At 46.4% G+C, this 14,221-nt stretch overlaps 1 protein-coding gene across 3 annotated transcripts in view; it reads left to right on the top strand.

Annotated features, from left to right (window-relative positions):
• Positions 1-12,322, top strand: part of plaat1 (phospholipase A and acyltransferase 1) — a 63,572-nt gene extending 51,250 nt beyond the window's left edge. For 2 of the 3 annotated variants that reach the window (XM_072474320.1, XM_072474321.1), the window contains exons 2-4: positions 2,417-2,555; positions 5,172-5,440; positions 12,152-12,322. In XM_072474320.1, the coding sequence (XP_072330421.1) occupies positions 2,417-2,555; positions 5,172-5,440; positions 12,152-12,253 (510 nt within the window). In that variant the 3' untranslated portion in view covers positions 12,254-12,322. Of the gene's footprint in view, positions 1-137; positions 308-2,416; positions 2,556-5,171; positions 5,441-12,151 lie in introns of those variants that run through there. The other variant, XM_072474322.1, reaches the window with a different exon arrangement.
• The last annotated feature ends 1,899 nt before the right edge of the window (positions 12,323-14,221 follow it).

Raw genomic sequence — 14,221 nt, 5'->3', positions numbered from 1 at the left:
TGAACAGAACTCGAAAATCCCCGGACTCAGCGTTTGTTCTGTTGGTGAATGAATTGAATTCCAGAAAAGAACACAGTTCGGTGGCACTGGCCACTCCTCACGCGTTCATTCAGAATTACCATAACAATATAGGGAGTGGCGAGCCTCGGTACACACAGCAATGTCACTGGTGTAACCCTTCACTTGATCTGCATATAAGTAGCAGGCAGCTTTAAAACTTCAGGGATAGTGTTGCGCTTGTACAGTGACACCCACCTTTGACAGGACGAACACTTAAACCGATGTGTGGGATGTTCAGATCACAACAGTGAGTCGCTGCTTTACTCATTTTATCTTTGCTGCAGTAAAATCGGCAAATGCAGCCACGTGGAACTCAATCTGGTAATCTGGTGCTATTTTCAAACCAGTCGACCTTCTGACAGCAGATTGAGGAATGCATGGCGCCTGGGTCACTGGGTTGAGTATTGATATCGTGTTTTCATTCAAGCCTGCACCTCAGCTCATTCATTTGGACTATTAATGATTATGATTCCGAGTTTAATTTTGACGAATCCTTTGTGTGTGTGTGTTTTTAAAGATTAAATGTCCTCTTGTGTCAAGCAGGTGGTCTGAGAAACGGCTTGGTACCACACTAGGCTGGGGCGAGAGAGAGAAGCTATATATCAGGAGTCTGGAATTAGAAAGAGTTGGCACTGGCAATACTTAGTATGAATTAGAAAACTAGTGTACAAATCCTTACCGATATTTGTTATTAGACACGTTAAACAGAAGCGCCAAAAGTCACCGAGATTTACATTTAAGATTGGCATAGTTTCACATTTATTATTGTGTTGAGTTTTTAAATAAGTTTAGACTGCCTGACATGTTTGGAGAATATAACGCATGGCAACAAATTAGGATGTTTTTAATTCTTAAATTTAGAAATTCACTCTGTCCCGATAATCGTGATAATTCGTCATACAAGATTTGGAGAAGTAGAGGGGCGAATATCAAAATTTGCTAATTGCATCAAAATTAAGGAACACAGTAAAGTGTGAGGAAGAGTGTGGAGGACTTCAAGAAGATGTAGACAGGTGGCTGAGTAGACAAATGCAGTGCCGTGCAAAGTGGATAGTCGTGAATAATTGTCAAGTGTGCATTATGTTATCATAGACATACAGGGTGGTTTGGTCATGGTTAAGTTGGTATGTTTTGGATACATTTGGAGTTTGTGATTTCTTATAGCTAAATATGTTACAAGTCATCTTATGTTATGAAAATGTGTTTCTCATTATCAAAGAGTTGAATATTGTCATATTTCAACCAACAATAACTTGCAAGGAGGAAATGAGATGAAAAGGGAGACAAGTCGTGGTTGCAAACAAAGGACACCTGCCCTCTGTTAATTATAGAAATATCGGACAAAATGCTGGTGCTCAGTAATGGTGACCATGTAACTACCAGATTGTCACTTGAAAAAAAAAATCTGATCCATTTTCCCTCTCCTGTCTGGCCTACATCTGACATCAAAGCCACAGCTTTGTGGTTGACTTTTAATTGTCCTCGGAAATAACATGGCACAACATGGGGCGACACGGTGGCACAGTGGTTAGCATCGCTGCCTCACAACGCCAGGGATCCAGGTTTGATTCCGACTTCAGGTGACTGTCTGTGTGGAGTTCGCACAGTCTCCCTGTGTCTGCGCGGGTTTCGTCCGGGTGTTCCGGTTTCTTCCCACAGGCCAAAGATGTGGCCATGCTAAAATTGTCCCTTAGTGTCCAGGGATGTGGAGGTTAGGTTATTGGGATAGGGTGGGAAAGTAGGCTTGGATGGAGTGCTCTGTCAGAAGGTGGGTGCAGACTCGATGGGCCGAATGGCCTGCACTGTAGAGATTCTAAAAAAATTGTTGACTTACCTTCTCAAGGAAAAGTAGGGATGGGCAATAAATTTTGGCTTTCGCCAGTGACACCCAAACCCCATGATTGCATTTTTAAAAAATCCTCCAGGAGGATTGGGACAGTGGATCAAAAGTTGGTACTTGGATGATACAATATATATTTAGAATTACAAACATAAAGCTCCCTATTTAGCTTTCTGCCTCTCTCTACTATTTAATAAGGCGATGATGCAAATACTGACCAGGTCAGCCAATATCTGTGCCGGGAAAAGAGGAATTAATGGTTCCGGTATTAGTTCTGACCGTGAACTTTGTTCTCTTAACAGATGGGGATGATCTGTTAAGTGTTTGATTTTCAGTTGTACCAGATTTTCAGCAGCATTGTTTTTCGTCATTCAGTCAGATTTGTATGTTGTACAAAGTGATCCAATACCTTCTCACAGAGAAATACATTAAATTTGAATATTTTGATCAATTATGCAGAGTACTTGTAAAATTACATTTTGTTTTAAAATGCTTTATTCATGTTTTCCATTTCAGATGGCTTCTAATGACCACATTAGTGTGGAATACTCTGGGGATCCCCATCCTGGGGACTTAATTGAAATATTTAGACCTGCATATCAGCATTGGGCTCTTTACCTGGGAGATGGCAACGTTATAAATGTGGCACCTCTAGGTAAGATAAATTAAGAAGAAAAAATGTGCCGCACAAGCTTTGTCTCTGCTCTAACTTTTCAAAACTATCAACTAATTTTGAGTTAAAAATGGCCCTTAAGAACTCTACCACGTTCAATCTTAAATCTCCTGTGTTAATCCTAATAAATTTTGACACGCAATCTAAATGCCGACATCATAGAATCATAGATTTCCTACAGGGCAGAAGGACGTCATTCGGCCCATCGAATGTGCGCCGACCCTCTGAAAGAGCACTCCACGCAGGCCCACTCCCCCACGCTATCCCCATAATCCTGCAAGCCAACTAACCTTTGGACACTGAGGGACAATTTGTCAAGGCCAATCTGCCTAACCTGCACATCTTTGGACTGTGGGAGGAAACCGGAGCATCCGGAGGAAACCCGCGCAGGCACAGGGAGAATGTGCAAACTCCACACAGACAGGGTCAGAATTGAACCCGTGTCTCTGACGCTGTGAGGCACCAGTTCTAACCACTGTGCCACCACATTCATCATATCCCATTCCCACCCATTCTTGTAAATAACACACACATCTACCTTTCCAAAAACAAACTGATTTCAGACAGTAAGGGACGAAGGGGTTGTCAGTTTAGTTCTCCTACTCTCTCCATAACATGTTCTTACGTGTTGCTGATACCCAGTCCAGTTCTAGCTCCTGTACAGGTCTGTGATGACGTCAACAGCTCTGCACACTGGGACTTTTGTTGACTTGTTGAGGTCAAACACACACAGCTGTAGTTTATAGAAGGCTGAGCTGGCACAGGTAATCTAGTGTTGGGAGGACTCATCGACGGTGACATTTTGAATTCACTGTGTCTCCTGCCAATGCCAGATGGTCATCGACAAACCTAAAGTCGAATCTTGCCAACGACAAGGGAAGCACGGTAGCACAAATGGTTAGCACTGTGGTTTCACAGCGCCAGGATCCCAGGTCCGATTCCCCGCTGGGTCACTGTCTGTGCAAAGTCTGCATGTTCTCCCCGTGTGTGCGTGGGTTTCCTCCGGGTGCTCCGGTTTCCTCCCACAGTCCAAAGACGTGCAGGTTAGGTGGATTGGCCATGATAAATTTCCCTTAGTGACCAAAAAGAATAGGAGTTGTCACTGGGTTACGGGGATAGGGTGGAAGTGAGGGTTAAGTGGGTCGGTGTAGACTCGATGGGCCGAATGGCCTCCTTCTGCACTGTATGTTCTATGTTCTATGATAGAAAACAGATGCACAAATTTAATTTGCCACTGAATTTGAGGTTAGATAAAACACAATCTATATATTTAGTATTCTGACTATATCTTTTAAAACCTGGTGCAGAGGTTTTTGTGTTCCTAACTTGGGCATATTGAATCATCCAAATACAGAGCATCGTAAAAACTCAGGTGAGGAGGATTACATCCCCATAAAGGAGTCAGCCAATTTCCCATCCCATTTTTAATCTTTGTGGCTGTCTCCAGGTGTTTCAGTAGCTTCAGAATCAGGAATATGAAAACCTGCTCTATTGAATTTCAGAGGGAGTTTGAAGTTTCCAGTCTCTATCTAGGTGCTAATTTTTTTGAAATGAGTGCATGCCATAGCAAAAGATAAAACTAACTGAAATTACACTGGTAAAAATGGGTACTGCATTTTGTTCTGCATAAAATAGTCCTTTCTAGTTCCAAAATCCAAAACAAAAGGAGAAACTAAATCGAAAGGATACATAATGGTGCTGAGGTAGACTTCTGCTGCGGGATTCTCCGTTGGCAGGATCCTCCACTTCGCCGGCAACACACCTATTCCATGAGTTTCCTGATGGCGTAAGGTGGCCACAATAGGAAACCCCATTGGCTGGCTGCCAGAACAGAGGATCCCACTGCCGGCGGGGGTGCACCTTGCCAGAAAATGGGGCTGGTGGGATGGAGCATCCCGCCCCTGGTCTACGTCGCTTGCAGTAATGTCATGGAATGAAGTGGGACAACTGCGCATGCACCGCATTGGCAGCAAATGTAGCCTTTCAGAGATGTCACTGCCAAGGTGTAGGAAGTGCTCAACATATTCCAGGGACTCTGCTTCAACACGTTTGGGTGGAATATTTAGCACCAGGTGTGGATTGATATGTGAGATTTGATTTTGCCAATATTCAAGGACAGACCAAGTTTCTTGTAAGAGACTGAGAATGGCTTGCAAATCTGGTGCAGAGTGAGCAACAACACTGTAGTCACCAACAAGCTGCAGATCAACTATGTCGATAGTGGTCAGTCTAGTTTTGGCATGGAGGCAGCCAAAGTTAATGGCAAACGTTCTCGCTGGCTCATTGATATAAAGATGCCACAAAATGATACCAAAGAGCTCAATACAGCTGATGCAATCATGCTTATTTTTAAGAAGTTGATAGTTGTACAGACAAAAGCAAGTGTTTAAAGCAGATCAATAGCTGTGTTGACATTGGAAGAATTTACATGATTATTGTAAATCATATTTATAGTGTGGCTATTCTTTTAGCAGACATAATTCAATATTTGCAGTTCGTTAGAAATGAATTGATTACTGGTGACCTTCGAAGATGGTAGATTTCCTGAACCAAAAAAAGATTTACTCTCTTAATAAATCTGTCTTTTCCATCCAACAGAGGAGGGGCCACCTGCTTCATTCACTAGCGCAAAGTCAGTTTTCAGCAGGAAAGCAATGGCAAAAATGCAACCACTTAAAGATGTTGTTGGGCAAGACACTTTCAAAATAAATAACAAATATGATGATAACCACACACCTTTGCCAGTGGATGAAATTGTTCAGCGAGCAGAGTTTCTGATTGGTCAGGAAGTGTCCTATGATTTGCTTGGAAATAACTGTGAACATTTTGTCACCTTACTTCGTTATGGTGAGGGTGTGTCTGATCAGGTACGTAGCTTGCCACAACAGTGTGTGTCGTGCATGATTATTTTGCAGAAGGCCAATGTAACATATTCACTTCAGATAAGAAGACACTCGTTGGGCGAGAGTCTCCACCAGCGGAAAATTGGGACTGGTTCCCGCTGGCGCCAGGATCGTCACCCAGGTGCTCTTCACATACCGTTGCCATGCAAATTTATGCATGGCACATGTGTGCCTGTTTGCATTCCCTTCACGGTCATGGGCCACCATTTTCAATGGACGCCCTGATCCTAGCGTCCAGTGGCAGGCCCCCCTGCCCCCTACATGGAAATGTCATCTCCCCTGCTGACAAGGGGACCACCAGCCCCTCAGCAAGGAGGGGTATCCTTCTCCCCCCACAATGTGACTAACGGGTCACTGCCCCATACCACGCATGTATGAGGATGATCCGACCCCCCTCAGCCAACCCCCCTCCAGCCAACCCCCAGATCCACCCCCCCCCATTCAGGTGTGGGAGTAGACACTGGTAGAATGCTCATTTGAAGGGCCGAATGGCCTCTTTCTGTACTGTAACGATTCAATGGATTCTAAGAAGACTTTCCTTTTTTTCATACATGCTCCCTCAATTATTTGAAAACTGCTGCTTCTAGAAGTATCAGAACCTTCCCAGAAAGCCCACAGCACTAAAATCCTCTGAGATCCTTTGAAATGCTAACCATTCATTCAATTTCACAGAGCAGCACTTTTGATTGACAGCTTAATTGTTTAAACACAGCTGTCAGAGAGTTTGTTTATTTATTTTTCCCTCCATGCTCGAAAGCATCAGAAGTACCCCACATTGATTCTGTAAATATTCTTGTTATGATTGACAGCTTCTGACCACTTCAATTTTTTGAAAAATATTTTATTGAGGCACTTATATATATATATATACAACAAACACAACCATAAAAAAGCAAGCAAACAGGAATGCAAATAATCAAAACAAATAAATATCTAACATCCCACCATCCTGCCTCCTGCTCCCCAACTCCCCTACCTCCTCTTTTTTACCCCCCCCACCCCCCCCCCCCCCCACTCTGCTGACACTATTAACTATTTATTTGACACCTTACCTATTTTTTAAGAAGTCGATGACTGGCTGCCATTTTCGGGCAAACCCCTCCACAGACCCCCTCAAGGAGAACTTTATCTTCTCCAGCCTGAGGAACTCTGCCAGGTCGCTCACCCAAACCCCTGGTTTCGGCGGCCCTGAATCCCACCATTCCAATGAGATCCATCTCCGGGCTACCAGGGAAGCAAAGGCCAAGACATTGGCCTCTCTCGCCCCCCTGGACCCTCGAGTCTTCTGACACACCAAAGATCACCACTTCTGGACTCGGGCCCACCTTCACCCTCCGACATACTATTGGCGAACCCCTGCCAGAATTCCACAAGCTTCAGACAGGCCCAAAACATGTGGACATGATTCACAGGCCCACCCTCCCATCGCCCACACCTATCCTCCACCCCTTCAAAAATCCTGCTCACCCTGGCCGATCACATATGCCTTGTAAACCGCCTTGAACTGGATAAGGCTAAGCCTAGCACATGATGAGGATGCGTTCACCTTCTTCAAAGTTTCCTCCCATACCCTAGCCTCCACCTCCCTCCCGAACCCTTCCTCCAACTTACGCTTCACTGCCCCGATCTGGGCTCTCTCCCAATCCATTAACTCCTTATAAATTTCTGACACTCACCGACCCTCGTTTTTGACAACATGTTGTCCTGTAGCCCCTGCGGCGGCAGGTGGGAAAAGGTCGGTACATGCTTCCTGACAAAATCCCTCACCTATAGATACCAGAACCCATTCCCGGGGGGCAACTCAAATTCCTCCACCAACCCCTCCAAACTTGAGAAGCTGCCGCCAATGAATTGATCCCCAAATCGCTCAATCCCTGCCTGTTGCCACCCCCGAAACCGCCCATACAGCCACCCACCCCTGGAGCAAACCTATGATTCCCGCAAATCGGTGCCAAAACTGAGGCCCCCTCTAGCCTCTGGTGCTGCCGCCACTGACCCCACACCCTTAGTGCCACCACCACTACTGGGCTTGTGGTGTACCTGGCCGGCAAGAACGTTAGAGGCACCGTCAACAGTGCCTCCAAACTCGAGTCCTTACAAGAGGCTGCCTCCATCTGCTCCCATACCGACCCCTCCCCTACTATCGACTTCCTGACCATGTCTTTATTCACTGCCCAATAATAATTCATCAAATTTGGAAGTGCTAACCCACTCCTCCCCCCTCACCCCCGCTCAAGCAACACCTTCTTCTGCGAGGCTTTACCCATCCAAACAAAGCCCGATATCAGTGCATTAACCCTCCCGAATAAAGCCTTCAGAATGAAGATCGGGAGATTCTGGGACACAAGTAAGAGCCTTGGGAGAACCGTCACCTTCGCCCATTGCACCTGTCCCACCAGCAACAGCGGGAGTACATCCCACCTCCTAAAATCCCCCTTCATTTGTTCCACCAAGTGAGCCAGATTCAGCTTGTGCAGCTGCTCCCACCCTCGCGCCATCTGAATGCCCAAATACCTAAATCTCACCCCCACTACCCGAAACGGCAACTCCCCCAACCTCCTCTCCTGCCCCCTCGCATGGATTGAGAAAACCTCACTCTTCCCAATATTCAATTTGAGAACCGACGAAATTCTTCCAATGTGCCCATAATCCCCCCTAATAACTTCCAACGGGTTTGATACATACAGCAGTAAATCGTCCGCATACAGCGAGACCCTATGCTCCCCCCGCCCCCGCACAATACCCTGTCAATCCCTTGACCTCTAAGCACCATTGACAACGGCAAAGAGCAATGGGGAGAGTGGGCATCCCTGCCTCGTTCCACGGTGCATCCTGAAATACTCCCAGCTCACCTGATTCGTTCACACACTCGCCAATGGCGGCCGGTACTACAGCCAAACCCAGTCCACAAACCCCTGGCCAAATCCAAACCGTCCCACAAATAGTCCCACTCCACCCGGTTGACAGCCTTCTCTGCATCCATAGTGACTACCACCTCCACACTTTGTCCCTCCGGGGGCATCATTATAACATTTAACAACCGGCTTACATTAGCCGACAGATGCCTCCCTTCTACAAACCCCATCTGATCCTCCCCTGTCACCCCCGGCATACAGTCCTTAATATGAGGCCAGGATTTTGGCCAGCAACATAGCGTTCACATTTCGTATTGAAATTGGCCGGTAAGACCCACACTGCACCTGATCCTTATCCCTCTTTAAAATTAAGGAGATCGATGCATGTGATAACGTACGGGGGAACACCCCCTTCTCCCTCACCTCACTGAATGTCCTTACTAGCAGGGGCCCCAGGTCCTCTGAAATTTTTTAATACAATTTCACTGGGAACCCATCCAAGCCCGGAGCCTTCCCCGCTGTATCGCCCCCATATCCTCCAACACCTCCACCAGCCCAATGGGGGTGCCTAGCCCTCCACTAGATCCTCCTCCACCTTAGGGAACTCTAGCCCATCCAAGAAACGGCTTATTCTCTCCACCCCGACCAGGGGTTCCGACTCATATAGTCTCTTATAAAAGTCCCCGAACACCCCATTCACCCCCACCGGGTCCAATATCGTATTCCCCCTCCTATCCTTCACCTTTCCACTCTCCATCGCCGTCTCATGCTTCCTCAATTGATGTGTCAACACCCTACACTGCACTGTAAATTCTATAAATTCTACTCGCCTTTTCCCCATATTCATAGACTGCCCCCCTAGCCCTCCTCAACTACCCTACCGCCTTACCCGTAGATATGCATCCAAACTCCATCTGGAGTTTCTGCCGCTCCCTCAACAACCCCGCTGCCAGGTCCTCTGAATACCTCCTATCCACCTGCAGGATATTATCCACTAACCTTGCCATCTCCGCCTGCTCCGTCTTGCCCCCTATTGAAATGAACTCCCCCCTCACCACTGCCTTCAGTGCCTCCCATAGCGTAGCGGCCATAACCTAACCCCCCCCCCCCCTCTCCCCCCCTCCCACCCCGATTCACCTGAAAATCCACCCAATGCGGCGTATGGTCCAAAACCAAAATTGCCGAGTACTCCGAGCTGACCATCCCCTTGGATGTCCACTGTCATCACCCCCCCTCAAAACATATTTTAAAGTTCCTCCCCTGTCAGCAATTCCCCCCTCCCCCTTGACACAGAACAACAATCCCAACCCCCATCAACACGCTAACCACCTGCTCACCTCCCCCTCCCCCCCCCCCCACTGCATTTCCGTGAACTAGCCTGCCCAGCTAGCCTGGCAGCCCCTGCCCATGGTGCCTAGCATCCTACCTTCCACTGATTCCCCTCCCCACGCTCACACACTACCTTGGTGCAAATAACAATATCAACAATCAAAGACAGAGAGAAAAAAACCCCAAAGAACAAAGGACAATACTCCCAGAGAAAAAACAAAACCAAATGCACTCACCCACAACCCTCCACCATCCCCTCAAAACAGCCCCGAGTGCAGTCAACAAACAAAAACCAACCCACCAACGAAGATTTCTCCGCCAGCTCCGTAACCAGATCTTGGTATACCCGAGGTTCGTTGCCCTCCCAGGTACACCGCCTCATCTGCCTGGCCCACCTCAAGATCCGCTCTTTATCAAGGAACAGGTGCAACCGCACCACCATCACACTCAGCGGCTCGTTAACCTGCAGCTTCCTCATCAGCACCCAATGCGCCCAATCCAGCTCCAGGAGCCTTTAGAAGACCCCCTCCCCCAGCAACTTCTCCAGCATTCTGGCTACATACGAGCCTGCTTCCTCTCCCTCAGTGCTCTCCAGCAACCTAACAATCCTCAGGTTCTGCCTCATGAGGTAATGTCCTCCCTCTTTGTCATCTGTACCATGCACAATTATTTGGAAATCAGCTTTGAGGACACTGTTAATGTTTCTCAAAAACTGACTTTTGTTATGGGCAGGGCCAGGGCTTAGAAACTTCGAAGTGTGTTATGAAATTCACCTGACTCATAACTTCCACCTTCGCCTGAAGCCGTTTCTAGATATCTCTCAACACCTTATCTCGGCTACCAACAAAGTAAGCTGCTCCTCATGCTCCCCCACCATCTCCTCCACCTACTGGATCACCTGGCTTTGGATCTCCACGTGGTTGATCCTGCCTTAAACAGGCCCACCGTCAGGTCCTCCAGAGATTCCTTTATCTGCTGGGTGAACTTCTCATTCAAGAAGTCCACCAGACGCCCCATAGACCACTGAGATGGTAGGGCCGACCCCTTGCCCTCCTCCATGTTTCCCTGTGTCGCAGGAAAAGTTTCTTGCTCCAACAGCTCCTTTAGCCTGAAACGACTTCTGGTCCACGAATCCATCCACCGGTGGAATAAACTCTTCCTCCACCACTCCTACACCTTTTCCCACCAAAATATTGCCCGTTAATTGGGGAAAAGGCCAAAGAACACCACCACAGGCGGGAGCTGCTTAATGTGCGACCATTCACACTATGGCCGCCACCAGAAGTCCTTCTGACCACTTCAATAATGCTAAGTGCTTTCTGAAGTTAGGAAAGAGAAAATAAAACCACTTGGCTGCTTTGATGTGACCAGGAGCCTACTACGGCCAGCAGAGCAGGAGTGGAGAATGGGGACGGGCCTGCTGGTCGGGGCTGATCCCACTTTTGGACTGACGCGGAATTGTCCGCTTGATCAGGATTGCCGATCTTAGTGGCGGGGAACGGAGAATCCTGCCCGTAAGCTGCAGATCTCAGACTGATGCAAGAATCACTGCAGATTTGGATTTCCTCTTGGTAATGTATGATAAGAGTTCTTTACTCTCTTACCTTCAGAAGAACATCTATGGATAACTACAGCAATATAATAGTATTGCTGAATGAGTATCACAGCCAAAAGTCTACATGAACACACCAAAAACGCAATAAAAACATTTTTATAAAAAGTATATATGAACAAACTACTTCTCAATTTGCAGAGAAATGATGTCAACAAGATCTTTGCAAAATATCAATTTCTAATTAGCTTTGAAGTAATCAGTAGATTTTTAAAAATCACCGTATTTTGAAACATTTCTTTGGTATCTAATTTTTAATTAGAGTTATTTCAGGTGCCATTCTTAATTACCTTTTTGTTTCCAAGTGTAACTAACACTTTATGAATAGTCCAGCACCAATTAAGTCATGAGTTGGTTATAGTTATCCCCACAATAACATATATCACAAAGAGACATTGGTCTGAATTTCATGCTGCCCCGTGGGTGGTTTTTTGGGTAGGAGTGGGTGAAATAGAAGGACTGGGCTTCTGGCTGTGTTGCCGCCCGCCCCACACTCTTGACCTACCAAATTCCGATTTCAGTGAGGCAGCTGATGATTTAAATGTTGCCTCCGTAAAAAGTGCATTTCCCCCACATGAAAATGGGAAGTGCCATGCTCGGGGCAGGGCTTATGATTTTTGCCACTACAGAGACTTTTCATCATGACGAAAATCTGGGCCTCAGTGTTTTTCATTGATTTTTTAAAGATTTACAAAAGTTATCATTAACCCATCGTTTTAATAAATCTTTCAAAAGGATTCAAACATGATCAACTGCCAGTACAAGCACTTTGCAACTTACCAATTTTTCACATTGACCAACATATGACCTAATCAATAGTTCCCACACCCATTGACCAGCTATATTGAAGTTTTGTTAACTACACTTTTGTTTCCTCAGGCAAGCAGAGCTATCAGTGCCATTTCCTTTGTAACCGCTGCTGCTGGTGCCTTTTCAATGATTGGACTATTTCAAAATAGATCAAGGCAAAGAAATTATTGAAAGATGTTCGAGCAGAGGAGAGTGATTGTATATGAAAACTGAGACAAATTAAAAATAAATGAACAAAAATGTGGTTTGATGTCTTTTGTTATTATAGTTTACTCAGTTTTAAAACATTATATTCAACATCTTCAACCAGATAGTTCATTTATTTTCTGGAAAAAAAATAATTTAAGCAATTTTAAATGATCTTGGCCGGGATTCTCCGAAATCCCGGCGTAAGGGATTCAGCGGCCGTCAGGAGGCCAGCACGGCACCGGAGTGCTGCACGCAGCTCCGCCGCCGATATGTGGCCCTGCACTGACGGCGCGGGTCTGCGCGTGCGCACAGTCATTTCCACGCTGGCGCATGCGCATGGTGGCCGTTTCCACGCCGGCGCCGCGCAACACGGGAGAGCCCTACAGTGGGCCCACGCGGGTGCCCGCCAATCGGTTGCCCCCGATCGCGGGCCTGGACATCGTGGAGGCCCCCCTGGGGTCTGATCCCCTCAGCAGGACAACCACCGTGGACGCGGGTCCGAGCTCCCGCTGGGTGGTACCAGGTTGGAGCCATGACGGCGGAATTCGGCTGGTCAACCACGGAAAATCGCCGCGGGGCCGCTTTCAACGGCCCCGATCGGCGCCGCGTCGACCGTGCGGGCACAACTGGTGCCGATTCTCTGATTGCCGGAGAATCGCATCCCGGCGTTGGAGCGGCGTGGCGGGAATTTCCCATGTCACCAACGATTGTACGACCCACCGCGGGCTCGGAGAATCCCGACCCTTAAATTTAGATAACATTGACAATTTTTAAAATTCAAACTTGGGTCGTGCCTGTGCCAGCATTTATTGCCCATCCCTCATTGCCCTTGAGAGGGCATTTAAGAGTCAACCACATGGCTGTGGGTCTGGAGTCACATGTAAGCCAGGTAAGGATGGTGGATTTCCTTCCCTTAAGGACATTAGTGTACCAGGTAGATTTTTACGACAATCAATTATCATTAGACTTTATTAATTAAAGATTTTTTAAAAATTGAAATCAAATGGATCAAACCTGGGACCTCGGCGCCGTGAGGCAGCAGTGCTAACCATTGTGCCACCGTGCTGCCCTTACTAGTCCAGTGATAATACCACTACGCCACCACCTTCCCTTATACTGCCTGTGTTATATAAAATTAATATACTATTCCTAAATATTTTCCAGTAATGTATTTAATTGTGCACATTTCAGCTAATACTTTCTTACATATAATTGTTATTTATGGAATAACAGTACAATGCAAGTCAGTAGCTTGCTTATATTCAATTACAGGATAAACTGCAAAGTTTATGTGTAGTTAGCAAGCCAGGCTGATATACAACCTCCAGATGTCAAATATACTTATTTATGGGAGCTGTCTGGAATGGAGCTTGCCCTGTGAGACTATTTTCTCCTTGCTCCGAGAAAGACAAAAATTGAAGCAACACAGGCAAATTTATGCAAAAGGATAGAAGAAACAGAAACTAATCGATCTAGTTACAAAGAAAATAGGGGCAATGACCAGTAAGTCACAAAATAAAATGTAATTTTGGTACTTACCCAAGCCCATTATAAAATTACCATGTAATGGCATCTTTTGCGAAACAACTCCTTTATAATTTGCATAATGTTAATAAATATAAACTAGCAATGTATTTTCCATGTTTCTATGAGATGCCCTCTCATTCTTCTAAACTCCAGTGAGTACAAGCCCAGTCGATCCAGTCTTTCTTTATATGTCAGTCCTGCCATCCTGAATCTTCGCTGGACACCCTCAATAGCAAGAATGTCCTTCCTCAAACTAGGAGACCAAAACTGCACACAATACTCAAGGTATGGCCACACCAAGGCCCTGTATAACTGCAGCAAGACATTCCTACTCCGAAACTCGAAACCTCTCTCTATGAAGGCCTGAATGCCATTAGCTTTCCTCATAGCCTGCTGTACCTACATGCCAACTTTCAGCGACTG

Source organism: Scyliorhinus torazame, chromosome 14 (assembly GCF_047496885.1).
Source record: "Scyliorhinus torazame isolate Kashiwa2021f chromosome 14, sScyTor2.1, whole genome shotgun sequence".
Lineage (NCBI taxonomy): Eukaryota > Metazoa > Chordata > Chondrichthyes > Carcharhiniformes > Scyliorhinidae > Scyliorhinus > Scyliorhinus torazame.
The sequence above is the reverse complement of the archived record's forward strand: the minus strand, read 5'-3'. Positions and strand labels throughout refer to the sequence as shown.